Source organism: Babylonia areolata, chromosome 20 (genome assembly GCF_041734735.1).
Source record: "Babylonia areolata isolate BAREFJ2019XMU chromosome 20, ASM4173473v1, whole genome shotgun sequence".
NCBI lineage: Eukaryota > Metazoa > Mollusca > Gastropoda > Neogastropoda > Buccinidae > Babylonia > Babylonia areolata.
Genome location: NC_134895.1, coordinates 18,085,654 through 18,106,196, shown reverse-complemented (window position 1 = coordinate 18,106,196; position 20,543 = coordinate 18,085,654). Strand labels below are relative to the sequence as shown.

The 20,543-nt window shown below is 39.2% G+C and overlaps 1 protein-coding gene across 1 annotated transcript; it reads left to right on the top strand.

Annotated features, from left to right (window-relative positions):
• Window positions 1-1,456: 1,456 nt before the first annotated feature.
• Window positions 1,457-19,509, top strand: LOC143294550 (ciliary microtubule-associated protein 2-like). Its single transcript, XM_076605927.1, has 10 exons — window positions 1,457-1,506; window positions 3,899-3,986; window positions 5,205-5,375; window positions 8,916-9,038; window positions 9,864-10,004; window positions 13,142-13,285; window positions 13,864-14,031; window positions 14,754-14,891; window positions 15,592-15,716; window positions 18,958-19,509. Exons 1-10 carry the CDS (start codon window positions 1,457-1,459, stop codon window positions 19,079-19,081), a joined length of 1,272 nt encoding a protein of 423 aa, XP_076462042.1. The 3' UTR covers window positions 19,082-19,509.
• The last annotated feature ends 1,034 nt before the right edge of the window (window positions 19,510-20,543 follow it).

The window sequence follows — 20,543 nt, the reverse complement described above, 5'->3', positions numbered from 1 at the left end:
CAAGGACGGGATCCTTGAGAGATGGGCTGAACACTTTTGACAGCGTACTGAACCGCCCTTCCACCATCAATGATGAAGCCATCAACCGACTCCCCCAGGTGCCAGTCAGTGAATCATTGGATGCCATTCCAACTTTGGAGGAGACCCAGAAAGCTATCGGTCTGCTATCCAATGGCAAAGCCCCTGGCTCAGACTCCATTCCAACTGAGGTCTACAAAGAAGGTGGTATGGCGCTGACTGAGAAGCTTCATCAGCTGTTTCAGCTCATCTGGCAGCATGAGGTAGTTCCACAGGACTTCAAAGACGCTTCCATCATACACCTGTACAAGCGCAAAGGAAATCGTCAGGCCTGTGACAACCATTGTGGAATATCCCTGCTGTCCGTTGCAGGCAAGACTCTGGCCAGAGTGCTACTCAGCCGTCTTACGCCAATATATATAGGGAACAGTGAAATGAATGAAACGGCTGAGAGTTCACGCGACATGAACCGCACCTTCGAATAGCAGCTTCAGTTAGAAATTGTGAAACTGTATTCAGACTGTCAGTCAGGACATTTAAGTAGTGTTCGGAGGACCGCCGGGGTTCCTGCAGGTCGCTAAATATATTGGTTCTAATGCCGGTTATGCCATTCAGTCGATTAAAATAACTCAGTGATTCCATGATATTGATTTTATAGTTTCTTTTATACTATTAGGTATTTTACATATGCGTTTGGAATTTTGCCCACTTAAAAAAAGGCATGTTAATTGTGTCAGTGTCTTTTATGGGCCTATTTTATATACGTGACTCAGTGGGGCCGGTTTTGCCGGCTAGTACACTTGGGATTTGTTTTCATCGTGGTTCAGTGGGGTTCTGTACAGTGGGATTTTGACCACTGGGGCTCCATTTGTCCGTCGTTGTGCTTTTGTCCGTTTACGGTATCGGTCAGGGCAACCGGCGGTGATGGCGGCGGCGCCGGGTGACACCTTTCACTGACGAGAAATTGTTGGCTGAAAAAAACGAAATGAGACGCAAACTTTTATGAAGAGCAACACTGGCCAATAAATTTGCTGTTGATTACCTCCCTTCCTTCAGCCCAGCCTTCGGAAACTTGACCAGTCGAACTAGGCTACTGATATCAACAATTATTATTTTCCAGTAACGTCATCGAGGCATGCATAACTATGTTGCAAATGATTGACAGTTTTGAATGACACGCCCCAGGGCTTATTAAGCAGGCATAACTGGCCGCTGCTGTTCTTCAGTTTCAAAGAGTTAGCCACTGATGTCTTGAATGATAACTGAAGATCGGATCAGTTTGCTTGGCCTGTGTTGCTGTGTACTGGGCCAAAGCCGGCTGCATGGATTCTGTCCACAGTTTTGCTTGAATGCTGACGTTTAGACTGGATCAGAACAAGACTATCAAGTATCAAGAACACTAAATTGGCGTAGTATAATTATTTGTTGTTACAGGAAAATGGGCTTCAAAGAGTTCCAAGGAGCTCCTTTTGGCGTACAAACGGCAAGGTGAGTTTTTCGAAAATAGAGCGGATGAAGAGTTTGACGGACGTCACATCATGTGACCGTTTTTGGTGTGTGTGTGTGTGTGTGTGCCAGTTTGTGTGTGTAGATCTAGAACTTGATGCAGATAACTGGATGTGATCCGCGGCATCCCGCTGTCCGGGCGTGTAGTCTACCGCTATACTAGTAGATACTGGTAACTGAACTTGCGAGAATGATTGGCATCAGTTGATGAAACCTTTCCAACGGTCCCCATCGTGCACCATTTGCTAAAAAAAAAAAAAAAAAAAAAAGACTCGGCCAACATCAAATTTAAAACCTTTTTTCGCACCTTTTTTAAGCTCACATGTGTAAACAATGTGAGTCAATATAATAATTACCAGGTGTTCAGTTGTGTATACGTCACATCATGTGACCATTTTTGGTGTGTGTGTGTGTGCCAGTTTGTGTGTGTAGATCTAGAACTTGATGCAGATAACTGGATGTGATCCGCGGCATCCCCCTGTCCGGGCGTGTAGTCTACCGCTATACTAGTAGATACTGGTAACTGAACTTGCGAGAATGATTGGCATCAGTTGATGAAACCTTTCCAACAGTCCCCATCGTGCACCATTTGCTAAAAAAAAAAAAAAAGACTCGGCCAACATCAAATTTAAAACCTTTTTTCGCACCTTTTTTAAGCTCACATGTCTAAACAATGTGAGTCAATATAATAATTACCAGGTGTTCAGTTGTGTATACGTCACATCATGTGACCGTTTTTGGTGTGTGTGTGTGTGTGTGTGTGCCAGTTTGTGTGTGTAGATCTAGAACTTGATGCAGATAACTTTATGTGATCCGCGGCATCCCCCTGTCCGGGCGTGTAGTCTACCGCTATACTAGTAGATACTGGTAACTGAACTTGCGAGAATGATTGGCATCAGTTGATGAAACCTTTCCAATGGGGAGGAAACCTTTCCAACGGTCCCCATGGTGCACCATTTGCTAAAAAAAAAAAAAGACTCGGCCAACATCAAATTTAAAACCTTTTTTCGCACCTTTTTTAAGCTCACATGTCTAAACAATGTGAGTCAATATAATAATTACCAGGTGTTAAGTTGTGTATGTCTGTCCATGCTAAACTTTAACAATGTCATTATCTCACTGTCGGCCAATATCAAATTTGGATCAACATAGTGGGAAAAAAATCTGCACAGTTGTAATCAATAATAGGTTGTAAGTCTTCCCCACTAAGCAGTATTTCCGGATCATGGACAGTTTATTTCAGTGAGGATCCGATGATTTTGCAATGAATATCAATATTATGTGTGGAAAAGTGACTGAATGATAACTAATAAACAGATGAACTGGATAAGGGGTGTGATGAGTTAGTACTAGGAAACGAGGTGGTGTGTTTGAAAAAAATGTCAGAAGAAAATTAAGAAATAAACAGTATATAAAACAACAAAAGCATATCTTATCTGTTGCCCCATTTAAAATGTAAACAAAACAAAACAAAACACCAGAAGGACAAAGCGAAAACAGAAACAAAAGTTTTTATTTTCTTCCTCAGAAAAGTGGGGGCTATTTTCATGGCTACAGTCAACCATAATTTCCTCTTCAGTATCATCAGGGTGACACTGACAGCATGTGACTTTCCAAATATGGAGTGTGATGCCTGATGCTTGGGGAGGTTTGTTGTCCTTGTGCGAGCTCCACACCTCGCTGCAGGTTTCAGGCGTTCGTGCTACAATATTGGGAGGCTTCAAAAAATGATTAGCTGCCGATGCTGATGCCCCATGGGCAGCGGACCTTACAGTAACATTTGCTCCTCAAAAGAGACAAAGAATCAGCAATGTAGCAGCAATACATGGAGGAAAGGTTACGTGGATAGTGATGATGAGTTATATATTTAGAATAACTTCCTTCCATACATTTCTTTTTAACAAATCCTCCTTGGATTTATAACTTGGACCGTCCTAGTCGTACATTTTCACACCTACAGTGTGTGCCTTTGCAAGACCTGTGGTTTCACTCCCATGCTTTGCATGTTCTCCAAAATCATCATTGTATGCAGACATATGAGTGTAAATACCATGGTAGATGGAATGGATTATGTATGTGTGGTGCATGTGAGGAGTGGAAAGGAAGATAAGAGATGTTGTGAAGTACACTTTCAAACATTGAGATTTTGGGAAATATTCATTTTTGTCAAATGTGTGTGTACATGAAAGTCACACATGCGTGTATGTGCTCTTTCACACACACACACAGGCACACACATGCACACGTGTGTGTGTTGTGTGTGTGTGTGTGTGTGTGTGTGTACACATACATTATACATTAATATAAACATATGAGATCCATTTCCTTACAGATATCACTGTTGTGGGATGACTGAGGTTTGGGTATTGTTCAGGTTTGATGTGTCTGGGGTACACCCCAAAAGCAAGAACCCAGGGACATTCACAGAGGTTTCCTATGACCGAAACTGGACAGATGTGAAGGTCAGTATGCTGTGGCATGAGGGATTGAACTCATTTTAAAACTAGACCATACATCAATAAGTTAACTTACTGAGTGGACATGATTCTGTACCTCCAGAAATCATCAGGGTAATAAAGCGCCTCTATTACTCCATCAGCATAACCTCTTCTGTATTTGTTAGAGAGAAGTTGCGGTCCCTCAAGATATGCCAAATGGAAACCTTGCTAATAAACAAAGATGATCACAGCTATTGCAGTTTCTAACATGGCATCTCTCCTGAGTATAGTGGCTAACATCTTCAGGCTCCTCATCTCCAATCTTGATGGAGAGAATTACCAAGACCTGTGGTGTCCTGATTATCTATGCAAAGTAGACAGATGTCATGGTTGAGACACTTTCCACTGTCAGCTCTACTCATGGATTATGTACAGCTTCAGATACAATACCCTGTTCTGTCCAGCAAAATGTCTTTTGATGCCAAGATAAATGCCATAAATTCCACCATCATGTGAAAGCGTAGAAGAAGAAAATATAAAACTAAAGGTATGTCAAGAATGTATGCTCAGTGCCCATGCAAGACATGGTCACCCTACACCAGACAACAGGATCAGAACTCTTTGCATTGCTTCAGATATATCCTAGGTATATGGCAATTCAGTCCTCCAAACACTGAGACCCTGAAAAGAAGCAGGGCCGCAAGGTGGGGGTGTCAGTCCTCATTTGCCAATGATTTACAACTGAAGGGGCAGGGTGAGGGGGCTTCACTGTTTCATATTGTATTGATACTATTTGGTGAAAAGTTATAATTATTGATCAGTTTACTCTGCATAGTGAATGTAAGTAGACTGGTGTTCAGAGAAAATTACCACTGCTGTTAGCTGTAGGATCTTCAACAGTTACAATTCCTTGCCCCTTCCTGCCCTATGTGCAATCTTAGTGATGATTTAGTTATACTCTCTTGGTCCCTTTCTCCAACCACGACTCTTTCATTTGAGCACCACTGCAAAACCATTTTCATATTGACAGAAAAGATGTTCACCCAAACTTGTGTTCTTTCATTATTTTTTTCCAACAGATACATAAATGAACATAATGCTTCAGCAAAGCTATTTTTTCACCTGAACTTGTTTTCTTTCACTCCAGTGATGTTTACAAATGTAAGATTTAAACAAAACTGTTGGTTCTGTTTGGTGATGGCTCGAATCTTCCATGGCGTGGAAACGTTTGTGTGTGTACAGACATGTCGACGGGGGCCAGGCATGTACCACCCTGACCGCAAGGGATTTGACCGCTGGGCAGTAGAGAGGAGAGCTGCTGGGCCAGGCTGGGCCCGACAGCAAGAAGTGGAGACAATAGCTTTAATGCCTCACCTGCTGAACAGGGAGCTGTATGAACAGAGACAGGCACTGGTGAGAACTACTTAGATAGCTCATCTGTGGGGCTGCTTGTTCTCTCTGTGTAGTGTCTTTCTTGGCTTTCTCTGATTGAAGCATCATGTGTGTGTGTGTGTATGTGTGTGTGTGTGCAAATGTTTGCATGTGCATCAATGTGTTAAAGTGTGTGTGTGTGTGTGTGTGTTCGTTCTTTAGTTTAGCGTCTTTTCACTATTACTATTAGTGATATTAGACCCAAAAAAAAGTGGGGGGGGGGGGGGGGGGGGGGGGGGGGGGGGGAAGGTAGTGAGAGGGGATAGAGAAGTCAGAATAAAACAGAAAAGGTAGATAACTACTAAGAAATGCATAACTAACATGAAATTAGCTTTAACAGTAACAATTCAATAATGATGATAATAACTAACACCATTAACATGATTATGAAGTACATTAAAGGAATGTAGAAATAGGGCTATGAACTAATGCCTTTGAAAGTTCTACTAAATGAACCTCGTTAGAAATAACTTCCCAAAAATCATCTGCAGAATAGTTACTCTCTGTGAAATACTTGGGCAAGAAGATAAGTAACTGCTGACATTGAAACAAACTATGATGCAAGCCAAACTGCTTACCACAAATGCATATAACATTTTTACTATATTTTGTCTTCAGCGTGTCAAGTTTTATACGGAAGAAAGTAGAGGTTATTTATCTTGTATAGCAAGCTGAAGAATTTGGTATTTTTTCTTTAATTTTCTTTTTTTATTCGGGGAATAATGTCCCTTTCTGTTTTGAAGACTCTGTCTTCCATCGTTTATGAAATCAACCCCATGCTGTTTTTTCTAACATAGTGTATGTTTCTTTCACGGAAAGTCGGACAAGTATTTTTGTCGATGTTTCTGAATCTTGTGCTCCTCTTTTAGCTGCTTTATCAGCAGTTTCATTGCCATAAATGCCCACATGAGAAGGCACCCAACAGAAACTGACATCAGTACCTTTAATCCTCAAACAATGTACCAAATGATTTGCCTCAATAACTAAGTCAGGTCTTGTTTCAAGGCTAAATGATTCTAGAGCATAAAGTACTGATTTGGAATTAAGAAAGAATGCTATTTTCAAGAAAACTATTTGATGGCTTACCAAGTAGCTCAATGCTTGTATAATAGCAACAAGTTCAGCTGTAAAAATGGAAAAATTCTTTCCAATAAAGTAAGATTTTCAACTTTAAAAGCGGGAATAGTAAAAGCTGCGCCAGCATTTTTGTCATCAAGAACAGATCCATCTGTAAATATATGGAGATGATTCTGGTATTTTTCTGCTATGTGTATTCTGGCAGTACTCGTCGTGATATTTATGTTTTCTTCCTTTTTTGTTTCAGAATAGTTGGTATCAAAATCTGCTTTTAACATTTCCCAAAAAGGAATAGGCGTATAAGATGGTTTTATAGCTAACTTGTTCATGTTAACACCAGATTCTTTTAACAGATTTGAAACGTAAGTTGCAACTGTTTCTTGTGATGAAATAGCTTTAGCTCATTTTGGAAAATCAGTGTCAGATCTTACTGTCAGTTCATCAGCAATGAAATTTTCTGTCATAGAAGTGTGTCTTACAGCAAATTTTGCTGTTGCTAACTCACGATGCTCATTTAAAGGAAGAGTTCTGGCTGTTTTGTATGTTTCCTGGTTGGATGCATGAAAAGGCACTCCGAGGGCAATTTTGATAGCCTTACAGTCTACACTTTGAATCTTTTGTAATAGATATTTAGGTGCACTGAAAAGTATTTCTTGTGCATACGTTAACTTAGATCTTACAAGAGCCATGGAAAGATGGATCAATGTTTTTGTATCCATTCCCCAAGGTAAGTGGCTTAGAATTTTCATTAGATTGATACTTTTCCTTGCCTTTGTTAAGATGTAATCAAAATGAATGTTCCATGTCAGTTTTGAAGTAAGATAAACACCTAAAAACTTCACCACCTGTTTATAATCAATGACATCACCAAGTAATTTAAAAACTGGCATGCTAGATGGGTTACCACCTGAATTAAACAACATCATACATGTTTTTTCTGTCAACAAGGCTAGACCATTTTCAAACATATAGTTACCAAGGTTGTCAAGATCAGATTGATACAAACGCCATATGTAATTCTGTGCTCTTTGTGGGGTTGACTTTTTTAGAGTGACACCCATCCACATACAGATGTCATCAGCATACTGTACTATAACTGCATGATTTGACAATACCTTTGGGAGATCCCGAATAAGAATATTAAAAAGCATAGGGGCTATAACTGAGCCCTGAGGAATTCCCATGTCAAGTTTATGTGGTAAAGAATAATGTGTTCCCACCCTCGCTTGGATAGTTCTATTAGATAAAAAGCTTTTTATATACTCATAGAGATTACCAGACATTCCAACTGATTTCAGTTTATATAGCAGACGTTTGTGCCAAACTTGATCGTAGGCTTTTTTAACATCAAAAAACGTTGCCAAGACACTTTTTCTGCGGGCAAACTGACATTTTATTTGAGTTGTAATTTTTACTAGGTCTTCAACTGTTGATCGTCCTTTTCTAAAGCCTGCCTGATTCACTGGAATGATATTGTATTTTTCACAGTAAGTTATTATTCTCGGCAGGACTATTTTTTCCATTCGTTTACTGACATGCGAGGTCAAAGCAATAGGCCTATAGCTATTTTTATTACGTTTAGGTTTTCCTGCTTTTAGAACTGTACCACTATCGATCTTTTCCATATCTGTGGTACACTTCCAGATATCCAGCATTTCTGATATATTTTGTGAAGGAAAATGATACATTTTTCTGGAATGTTTTTTATCATCTCATTTGATATTGCATCGAAGCCAACGGAACTTTTTTTTATTGCTAAGGGAAGCTATTGCGGTTTGTAGCTCTTCATATGTAATAGGAGAATTAAACCACAAGTCATTTTGCGGAGTCGGATCACTGTATAATGGACTGTTTTCTTCTGTGTCTGTGTGTGTCTTACACTCCTGTGATAAACCTTCGTTTTTACTATTTTGCGCAAACATTTCAACAAAGATTTCTGCCTTGTGTGTGTGTGTGTGTGTGTGTTGAGCTTAAACTTTATACATACAAAATTCCCCAAAGTCAGCTGCATTCAATCAAAAGTTCCAAGATATCTTTATTGTTACAGTTTTCATATTTATATGCTGTATAAAGTGTATTGAAAGCATTTTTATTCCATGCCCACATCTTTCTTGTCACACTCAGAATCTGCCTTGGTGACAGAATGTGTAATGCACAATACACATTGAACAAACAAAAGATGGCAACAGCTGTCATTGTGTACACACAATTGTAGTAGATTAAGTTTAAAGTTAACTAAAGTTCTAGGATTAGAATCGTATGACTGTTATGTATCATCGTTAATCAATGTGTGTTATCATACGAGACTTTGGGATGTTCTGCATGATGATGTTGCAACCAAAATTCATATGGTTTGCGGTAGACCTGAAATTAAGCCTGTATTAATGTCCACCATGCCATCTGTTAATCATGTGGTATGAATGGTTACAACAATGACTGTTTCAGAAAGGAAAAGTAGGCCCAGGGTCATACAACTTCAAGGATTCCCTCCAGCTTCTGAGTGAGAAGCCAGGGAGCACCCTGGGTATTTGTGACCAACGGGCAGATCGCTTTGGCAAAACCAAATATGTGAGTGTTAAGGAGAGGGGATATTATTTTTCATTTTTCTGTTTTTTTATATTTTAAAAATTTTGTTCAATATGAACATGATATCTCTCTCTTCTTTTGTCTCTTTATTTTTCTTACCTATTTTCTCACATAAACAAAGTCAGTAGATGTAATCTTTTCTTTTTTTGATATGTTAGTATTTTAGTGTCACATGAAATTGTGTGTGTGTGTGAAGCTTGCATGCATACCGAGAGCCCAGTCATGGATGATGTCCATCTGATCTCTCTGGATCTTGTTTCTAGGAACCAAGTTTGTTTTGATTGTTTGAATGTTGATCTTTTTCGCTTTTGATTCTTTTTTGCTGTTTGCTTCACATTTTTTCATTCACCTTCGATGTACTGTGCCTTATTATTTGTTAAATTTAGATTTTTAAAATCTTTTTTTTTAATGCGGGTGATGAACCTTATAATATGAAGCACCGTGTAGTCTGTAGAATGAGGTGCCTCAATTCTGAAAGCCCCAACCACCACCTCTATTCCGCCACTTGTTCCTTTATACCATTAATTGACACTTGCACTGTCCATTCATCTGTAGTCTTTTACTGTGTTGTGCACCTAATCCTTCTATCCAAGCTTCCTTCACCTATCATGTAGTCACTTGTAGAGAAATCTGGTATGAATGTACTAATACGAGTAATACGATTTTAATACAAAATCTCTCACAAGACTTCTATAGTCTCTTCAGTTAATTAATCCTTATCCTTTCTCTCTCTTTTCCTCCCTTATTATTTGTGTGTTTGTGTTTGTGCACATACATGTGCTGAAACAAGAATTTGTGTGCTTCCAGAGTATAACCCCAGGACCTGGCACATATGGTAAGAATGGCATTCCAGCAAGTGCCATGGAGGAAAAGAACCGAAAGTCAACCAGCACAAAGGGCATGCTAGATACTGGTTCTGGCTCACGCTTGCAGTACGCTCCCGTCAGTGTCTCGAAGTTGTTTTTTTCTTCTTTTTTTTTTTGTGCCTCAGAACATGGGAATTTTGTTTTTTGTATTTTGATAAATGATGATAGGGTGATGAAGATGCTACTATGGGGTCCATTTAGGTTTAGCATCACTTGACAAGGCTCTGCTCTCATGATATTTAGCCCAACATTAACCAAGCTGAGAGATTCAGGCACCTGCAGAGTTGGTCAGGAAATTTGAGCAACACACCCAAAAAATGCATCTGTGATGTGTATGACCCTCAACTGTGTGGTTGAAGTCTTCACATTTGAGCTCCTATCACACACGGCTCTGGGTAAGAGCCAGCCACAGGCCTAAAAACCCTACCTCTGATGGGGCTCAGACCTGTGTCCTCACAATCATCAGTCAATGACGCTAACCACTTCGCCACAGCAGCTGGTTGTTTAGTAATCTATTTGTTGTATGTTAGTTTCTTGTCATCAAGGATGCTGTCATTACATCAGTATTATATTTTTATTAGATTTAAGAGTAAGTGTACTTTAGTCCTTATTTTAATGACGAGGACTACATGCAGATGCAGGCTGTGGGGTTTTATTCTTTGAGGATGTCCCAAATGAATGGGTTCCTTTCCAGATGAATGACCCATTTGCGTACATGCATGTATGTCTTAATATGAGTATGCACATTATTTGTACTTTTTGCCTTTTCTTCCTTTTGTGCATTCGTAGGCTGCAACTCCAGTGTTCACTTGTATGTACAAGTCAGCTTTTATTTGTATGACTGTATTTTTCCCACCGTGTAGGCAGCCGTGCTCCATTTTGGGGGTATGCATGCTGGTGATGTTGCTGTTTTTATAACCCACCAAATGCTGACATGAATTATAGGGATCTTGAACATGTGTATTTGACCTTCTGCATGCATATACATGTAGGGGGATGAGGTGGTGAAGGGTTGTTGTGTCATGCACCCATGTAGACTCGTACCACACTCACATCCAATTCTCCATTCAATTCTTTATTCAGTTTTATACCAAAACGTAGCAAAAGAAAACACACACAAAAAAACAACTCAGGACTAAGATGTTCCCACAGGCGCTTGTGCCGCTGCCTATCACAGTGTCAGCCTCACACACACATTCTGCCGGTGAACCTAAGTCACCCAGTCTCTCCCCTTCCACAAAGCACCTGCTTGCTCTGTGATGTTGTCTCTCCAGTGATAGGAACCAAAGTGACCCAGAGTTCTAAGATGTCCAAGGTACTATTTTTATCCTTCCTCAACACACTATAGTACCCTCAGATTCAGTCCCAACAATACTATTATTCACAAAATAATAAACATAAAATTTTCTGGAACTCTAACCTAAAGCAAAACATTTTAAAAATTCATACCAACTAGGCCAAGTTAGGTTGGTATACAAGAATAAAGAAATATATTCCTACACTTATAATGGCGGGAAAATTAACAAAGGACGCTTACAACCCCTCAATAATTAGTTCTAGACATTCCAAGACATAGTCAACTTGGGACCCCATTAGCTCAGAGGTATAAGCCAGGTGGTCGAAGGGAGATAACCTAGCCCTTCCACTCAGTTCAACACAGTGGGTAAGAGATTCCTGCTGCATATGAAAGGCCAATTTATTGCCCTATCATATACACACAAAAGAGGTTCAGGCATTAGCAGGCTTGCACATCTGTTGACCTGGGAGATTGCAAAAATCTCCGCTCTTAACCCACCAGGTGCACCGAAAGCAGGGATTGAACTCTAGTAGGAATACAGAGCTCTAATAGTTTGGCCACTTTCCCATCTTTGCATTTTGAAATAGGTTATCCTTTTGTGTATGTAATATATGTCTTAGTTGTTTACACATATTTCATGTATTAATTTTGTTGCCTATTCAAATGGATTATCTGGTTGTACACATGAATGTGTGTCCTCCTTTGTTAACACACGGTACCTTTTTTCCTTTTCAAATAGGTTTTCCATTGATGACAAACATAAGTAGATTTTCAGTTCAAGGACAAGCAAGTGTGTCGTTGTACAATTACACACATTACATGTACATTTTGCCTTTTCAAAAATACTATCTTTTTGTATGTGTGTCTTTGTATGTTTAAACAATAGGTTTTTGCCTTTTCAAACAGATTTTTTTTTAACTTTTTAAAAAAAATTTCCAATATTTATTACACATATATAATTGACGTAAATACATGTATAGGAAAAGCAATAAGGTATATAATAAAGAAAACATGAGAGGGATATATAGACAGAGAAACACATGATGACATCCAAATATAGTGAGAATAAGTACTTCAGTAAGTGAATAAGTTGAATATATCTTCAAATACAAGAGAAAATATTCATTCCACCCAAAATGAATAATTTCCAGATATCATAACATGAAATTATATACTTTCTTTACCCAACAATAAACCATTTGAATTATTAATTTACACAAAATCATCTTGAGTTTGAAGATTTATACTTTACAATTTGAGTATCTTTTGCTGCTAATGAACTTGTTTTATATGGTTTTTTTGGTGTTTTTTTTCAATCCAAGATAAGTATGGTAACCATTTTACCTTGAAACTGTATGTTTCACATGTGACCATTCCGTTATGTTCTTGGATTTTGTATCTTGAGATAATATAATTTTGAAATGAGTGAATATTTGGGGGGCATTTAGGTAATTTACATTTATAGTTTTATATCTTCCCCAGGAGGATTAGCAAATCAAGAACTGGGTCTGCAATTTCATGAGTACAGCAACCAGAAAAGTATTATATCCTCACTGAACTTAATGCACACAAATTGTACAATTAGTTTTTAGTGAATCTCCTAAGTTTAGCCTTTTCTAATAGATTATCCATTTGTATATATGGGTGTGTGTCTGAGTGTGTTTAGACACATACATATAGACGCATAGCCCACCATTTATAAAAACTCAAGATTGCATTTGAACACATGAACTTTACTGTGGAGGTTTCAACGAAATCTTGTGTACACAAATATGTGCCTGCATGTGTTGTACAAGCACATGTCAGCAAAATTTTGTGTACAGAAATGTGGGCATGCGTGTGTGTGTAGGTGTGCATGTGAGCACACATACATGTACCAGGTATATGTGTTTGTGTGAGTAAAATTTTGTTCGTTAAAACAGGGAAGTAGTCTGGCACCCTGTACCTACAGCTTTGTGGACTCCATCGACAAGTTTCTGAGCAAGGTGGTCAGTCTCCGTGGTCCCTATGACCTGTTCACGGCAGACCGTTCCAAGCCCATCAGCACTGGTCACTTCGCCGAGCCAGTCAGTGTGTCTCTGTAACAGCTGTTTGCATATGTTCTTGCATGTTTGCCTTATGCATTCACTGGTGTTTCTGAGTAATCTCTTTATGATCTGTGTCTTGCTTGTACATGTCCTTTATTGCATTATTTTGTGTTTCTGCTGAAAGAAGATTACTTACATTGTTTGTTGATTTAATCAAAGCAAAATGCTTGTCATTATGATATTGATTTTTGCACTTTTTACATGTATGGATATTTTATATCCTAGTGATCCCTCTTTCCAAAGTGACTTGAGAACCAATACCTTTTTCCAGATTATTGTAATTGCTTCTACCTATCTTCTCAGTCCCAGGCTCAGCCACCACAACCATCGTTAACAAACACTGACCCGGAGGTTGTTATGCCTTCCACATGCACAATCAAATGCATGCATTGTTGAACATGCACATCGTGATGTATTAATACTCAGGCTAGACAAGTATAAATGAAAGTATATCTTAGCATTTGGTGAACATGTACATAAGCATGAACACACACACTGACAAATACACACCGCTCGATCAAACACATGACAGTTGATGAAAATATTTCTTTGTGCAGAAATATAATAAACTGGGACCAGGGCATTATGAAATGAAGTCTTCACTTGATGAGTGGAAACAGAGCCACAAAAAGTTCAAGGGCAGATTTGGCAAGGTGGCTCAGTACCCTCGTCCTCCTCCTGAACGCAATTACAACACTGTTGTGGCACAGTGTCCGAAGGAACAGGTTGGAGCTCTGTTCTGATATCAGCTCATAATTCTACTCTTGGATCTTCTGGGTGTGTCTGTGTGTGAATGCACTTGTGAGCACATGTATGTGTATTTGTGTACATATATCAGGCATGCCTACCATTCTTGAAGGCCCGTATTTGTCCCAGAAAATTGAAGAAATGGACAGGGTCAGTTACCTACTTCCGGGAGGTTATCAGCCGTAGTTGCTTTCGTTTTCTCCGCATAGGTGGATAGTAGTTTGCACAGGACAGAAATGTCAGACCCCTGCCGGAGTCTGCACTAGTTGGGTCACGGTTAAGTATGTGTAATTAAAAAAAGGTAACAGATAAAGGAGCAGCAGCCATACATGGGACCTATTTTCACACTAATTATGAATTTGTGTTGGACATGTTAACAAGATTACTCAGGGTGTGTCTGTCCCTTTGGTCTCATTGATGCTAAGGTACATTGGTTGTGGGTAAGATGGGTGTCTGCCTCTTTGACTAGTTTAACACTCTTCTGGTAAAAGATAACAGATTTTTTTTTATGACAAATCGATTATCTGTACTTAATCCTCTTCGTGCCCTTCTGGCACATAAGGCCACCACCCGAGACCTCCACTATTTCCTGTCTGGTGCTGCCTTAGCTACCTTCCCCCAGGTAAATCTTTTCACTGTTCTGCTCCATTTATCCCTGGGTCTTATTGATGAGCTACATGTATGAAATAATTGGTTCCAGTATTTCCCTGGGCCAGGTGCCCACAGCCCATCTTGCCCTGGAGACTGGCCCAAAGTGCGGAACTACAAGCAACCTGCCTTTCTCTCCACAGCCGAAAGAGTGGACAGAAGAGCTCTGAAAAATTTCACTGGCAATTTTGTAAGTGGCTTCATTTCCACATGTGGGTTGTTTCTTTCTTTGCAGTTGTTTTGTTTGTAGTCTGCAGACAGTTAGTTTTCACAAGCTGCCACTAATTTGTCTCTGTGGTTCTGTCTCTTGTTTGTTTCATTTGTGAAAATGTCACTGATTTTTTTTTTTTTCTGACAAGTTACAATTAATCGAGATTTAACTGATCCTGGAAAAAAAATTCTTCTCACATTCAGACATGCAGGCACACACAAATATATATATATATATATATATATATATATATGCATACATATACAGGCATGTATTTATATATGCACTGTATTCATATATGCACTTATTGTATTCATATATGCACTTGCTGAAGTGTGCCCATCAAATGCAAACACTCAGAGAAAGTTTCAGTTTAGCAAGGAGGCATCTCTGCGTTCAGACGAATGCAAACCCAGACCCTCATGGACTCTGTAATGGCAGATGATTGTCTTAACCATTCTGCCCCCTTCCTCAATGAGAAAACTGGTTATCACTACAACCACATGTGATCATCTTGTAAATGTTGAAACCGGTTTCTGCTTTTGCCAACTTTTTGCTGTTGCTGTTCGATGAAATAATGCATCATACAAGTTTTGAAAGCCTGGCCATTTTTGTCTTTAAATGTTTATGATGTTATTTTTCTTATCTGACCATGTATTGTCTGTTTTCTTTGTAACAGAATCCAGTAGGTGTTGGTCGCTATGATATCACAAAGTTTGAAAACGCGCAGCATCGTAATTGCCATGAGAACATCTTCTTATCCAAGGGTGTGTGGAGTGCCTACCCCACACAGAAATATATAAAGTGAGAACCAGTCTTTTCACTTTTCTCGTGGTTTGTGTGCATCTGTGATCCTCTGTCATCAGATGTTGTGATTCCCATAGCGATACTTGTTTAAAGCAGTATTGGGGATTCTTTCGTTTGCTGAACTTGTTAGTCTAGTTGGAATAAGGGGCCTCTAACTTAAATCTATGCAGCATTATCATATGGGTTGTATGGCAAGTTATATATTTGATCAAGAGTTTTTATTCAATTCTGCTGGAATAAGGGTTTAAAAAATGTTGGACAAGTTGAGTTTGGGGCTCTGTATTCACACAAAAAAAACTTACACACAAGTGCGCCTAACTGGTGGATAAAATGAGTAACACAGTTAATGGGGATTTTCTTGCAAATATCATAGAATAGCAGATATTTGAAAAACAAAACTAATGAAGAAAAAAATTGGATGATTTGGCGTTGTCAGAGATTATTTGAAAAGTGATCCAGTAATGCCAAGCAAAAGCTTTCCTGTACTTGAACAGTCAGTCATTCACAGAGCCTACAGTTGATTCTTTCATGTATTAGTGAGCAGAGATACTCGTGACCATTGAGCATAATGACAAAAACAAATCGTGAACATTCTACAATACTATGATTGAAGATAGTTGATAATGCAGTTCAGCTGAGCGCTAATGTTGAAAGTTTCCAAAAGACAGGTATTTTCCAGGTATGTGCAAACAACAAAGCACATGTGACATACTTTGGCCTTCAGCACAACCAGAAAGTAGTGCCACAACCTTCACCTTGAATGCCAGCAGATCAGAAGAGGCTTGTTAACTTTTCATGTGGAATCGGTGTTTATATTTCTTGGGCTTCATTCGAGAAAATAACAATGAATCCAATAACTTGGAAACATTATGGATTTGATAAACCATTACTTTATTCAGCCATGACATGCATGCTCCAAAGTTACTTTAGACTTTTGCTAGGACAATCATTTGACTGTGCTTTATACATGCATGCACCTTGGGACTTTTCATAACCATAGATATATAGAATAGAATAGAATGTCTTTATTACCAAGTGTACCGGGGTCACAAGGAATATTGGGGGGATAGTATATAAAAGGTACAAACATAAATCATACACAAACACAGATACAGTAGAATTTAGGACACATATATGTGCATATCAATACACAGATACAGTAGAATTTAGGACACATACATGTGCATATCAATATAAGAACTTGTGCACACTCACACACACACACACACACACACACACACTTAAACATAAGCTGCATATCACATGTGGATGGGGCTGATGACTACGGTAGATCTTCAGGTAAGTCATTGTTGATTGTACAAATCTCTTTAATCATACTGGATTTGTTCGAGAGACAGGGCATTGACTGCTTTGGGGGAAAAGCTGTTGGCGAAGCGATTGGTTTTCATCCTTATACTTTTGTACCAATGACCAGAGGGGAGCATCTAAAAAATCACAAAAGCTGGATGTGATTCGTCCTGGCTCATTGGTTTCGCTTTTTTGAGTAACCGCTTATAGTATTATTGAGGAGAAAAAAAATTCAGGGGTGCACTTAATATAAAGGAGCACCTTACAAACCAAAAATTACAGCACTACATGCTAGTCTTGATGACGTTGTCTCTCTTGTCTCATGTTTGCATATAATACAAAAACAGCCTTTCAGAAGGAAATGATATGTATTGTACAGAAATGGGTATCTTGCCCCTATACTGCAGTCTTCAGGATGGTCTTTTCTGCTATGCTGAATGATGCTTTCCAATGGTATCCACATCAGATTCAGGACTGAGAGGGGGCTTTTCAACCTCCTGAACCTGAAAACCATTACAAAGGTAAAAAGAGACCATCATCAGGGACTTTTTATTTGCTGCTGATTGTGCCCTAAATGCAAGCACAGAACAGATGATGCAGCTAGAAAACGGACTGCTTCTCACAAGCCTATGACAACTTTGGTCTCACAATCAACAGCAAAAAGACCAAAGTTATGAACCAGCCCACACCCAGACGACACTACTGGGAGTCACGCATTGAAGTAGGGGGACAGGAGGTACATGCAGTTCAGTTTTGCTTGTTTGAGCAGTGCTTTGTTGTGGGCAGTGGGCATTGATGCAGAGATTGGCAGAGAGGTTGACAAGGTCAGTGCTGCCTTTGTGAGACTCCACTGGAATGCATGGGAGCCGAGAGGACTCAGCCTTGTCACAAGGCTGGAGGTCTGCAAAGCAGTGGTACTCACCATCCTCTGTGCCATTGAGACCAGGACTGTGATGGACACGCTGAGCACTTCAGCTGTTTTGACCTGGGATGCTTCTGCAGACTTCTCCACATGTGATGGCAGGACAGGGTCCCAGGCGCTGGGGTCCTGGTGCAGGTTGGTACCCACTATCTGCACCCTCCTATGGAAAGCCTGGGCCAGATGGGCTGGCCATGTTGTCAGTATATCTGACAGTTGAGGGAAGGAGACATTTTGGACACAGCCTCGAGTGTCCTAGGCGACTTTAACATCAGTTTCAGTGGCCAGGAGTTCTTGACCGCCCAGCCTTGCACAGGACACAGTCAGGATGCTCAAGGGGAGTACGCCTCACGCAAGGCACAAACTACCTCCACTTCCACTGCAGCACCTACCCACATGTGGATGAGCTTTCTGAGTCTGCATTGACCTCAAGTCACCTCCAGACCCACAGTCACAGATCTTCCATCTGACACTGAAGTTGTGGTTATATTCAACTCCGAAGGACGAACAACATAGTACAGATTTCTGCAGGATTGAATGTAAATTGACCTTTAAAATTTATGTTCATTGGATGGCCTAGATTGGTAATACCTATACAAACACCAGATCATAGCCCCACAAAAAGGGCATTCTAAAATGGAATAATTTTCAAGGAAAACAATTCGTCTGTTTCAGGATTGATAGTAGAATTGTTCCAGTGATAATGTATGTGGAAGAGCATTAATATGAATTAGTAGATGTGTATTTTGTTTGCCTTTTAGAACCACTGTATTGCAAGGGCATACATACTGTATGTGAAAGAGCAATATGACTGTTAGTATATTTGTTGTTAGCATTCCTCTTTACAGAACAAATATGTGGCATGGACTTACTCTTTGTGTGTATGTAAGAGTCACAACTCTTAAATTTTTGTTTCCATTACAGCACTTTGTATGTGGCAAAGACATATGTACTGTACATGTGAAAGAGTTGTATGACTTCAGCAAACTGAATGGTTTTTGTTTGCATCAGGGAGCGAATACGTGGCAAGAACGTGCCAGTAGCAGAGAGAAACATAACTCTACCTTGCCATGGACTGCCCGCTGAAGAAACACCACAACATATGTATTCTTTCCGTCAACAGATCAGTGCTTAACAATGTACATATTCACATCTTTACATATACAACTTGTAGTGCTTAACTAACTTAAACTGATACTCATGTGGAAATATTTATTTTCTTTTGCCTTCATCTGATGACCTTGGAAAAAAGATAGGACTTGGAAAAAAAAATGCATTTTCTTAACAATCTTGATCCTTCAAAGATTTTTTAACATAATTTAGTGGTCAAGAAAACTTACTGTAAGGTCTCTTTCAATCAAATGGCTGGCAGTGAGTTTTCAACCTGCATTTATATGCATATTTGTACAGTAGCATCACATTTTACTTGCAGTGTTTTGCTCAAAATGTTGATTTAAAAAACCCTCACTGATGCTTCAGCCTGATGTCAGAAATTGTTTCATACACACCTCTGTTGCAGTATGGGGTATTGGTATATTTAATCTTGAACCGCACCAAGCTAAAAGATCAAGGCAACAACTTTTAAACTATGCTGAATGTAATGATCAGGTGAAGTAAGCAAACCAGAAGAGTCTGCTCCAGCCTGTCTTCTCTCCTTTGTGTAAAACGCAAACACTTTCAAGAATTGTTATTGGCACTGTGATTTTATTTTTTATATTTATATATATATATATGTATATCATATAGTGACAGTGTAATGCAGTATACAGATAGTATATAGAACATTAGATATTGGCTGTGTTGTGGTGCAGTGTTTATTTATATATATCTCTCTCTCAAAAATGTACTATAGTGTTTGAAGTCTTTTATTTATATACATATATCTCTATCAATAAAACATTCTCCGTTTTGGATTAAATGTGTTTTTTACTTTTGGCCTTGTCTGCTTTAAATTCTGTTTACATGTGTAAAAGGAATCCATTTCATTTTGTGTGTACACGAGTTTTAAAATTTTAGCTTTTAGCCTTCTTTGCTTGAAAATCTCTATCACTGTTTACAATTGTAAGAAGAAAATTGATTTAATTTTGTTTTCCCCATCACTCAAATTTATGTTCATGAAGTTCATGTTTCTTTGAGGAGCTGGGAGGGATCAGGACCAGACTAGGGGGGTCAAAGTCAATCAAACTTAGAAATCCTGAAGGCGTTCGAAAAAACATAAAAGATCTTTCCATTCTAGTGGTGCCACACAGAGGGCATGTAAGGGTGTGTGGCCTTGAATGTCGGTGAACTTTTTACAGTGTTCACCTGGTCTGAATGTGTAACAGCCAAAATAATTCTATATTTTCATGAAACCAAGGGTTGACAGACAATGGGCAGGAATCGCATGCTTTATTTCATATTTTTTGTCACTGATCAGTTGACAAGACTTAGTAGAGAAAGCAAACCAGATGCACAGCAGACAATCAGCTCACTGGCAACCAAGACGGAGTATTATCAAAGCACTTACCCCTCTGAAGTGGGATGCTCTAGGTATGAACGTTTTTTCTAAAAGCCGACTGCTCAGTTTTTGTCAACACGATTGACTTTTTATCCTGACT

Bases quoted from the DNA above. Each gene is read 5' to 3' on its own strand.
- LOC143294550 (XM_076605927.1), top strand. From the start codon at position 1,457: ATGGGCTTCAAAGAGTTCCAAGGAGCTCCTTTTGGCGTACAAACGGCA. The intron at 5,376-8,915 runs GTGAGAACTACT...TGACTGTTTCAG, and splicing joins ATGAACAGAGACAGGCACTG to AAAGGAAAAGTAGGCCCAGG. The intron at 10,005-13,141 runs GTCTCGAAGTTG...TCGTTAAAACAG, and splicing joins TGCAGTACGCTCCCGTCAGT to GGAAGTAGTCTGGCACCCTG.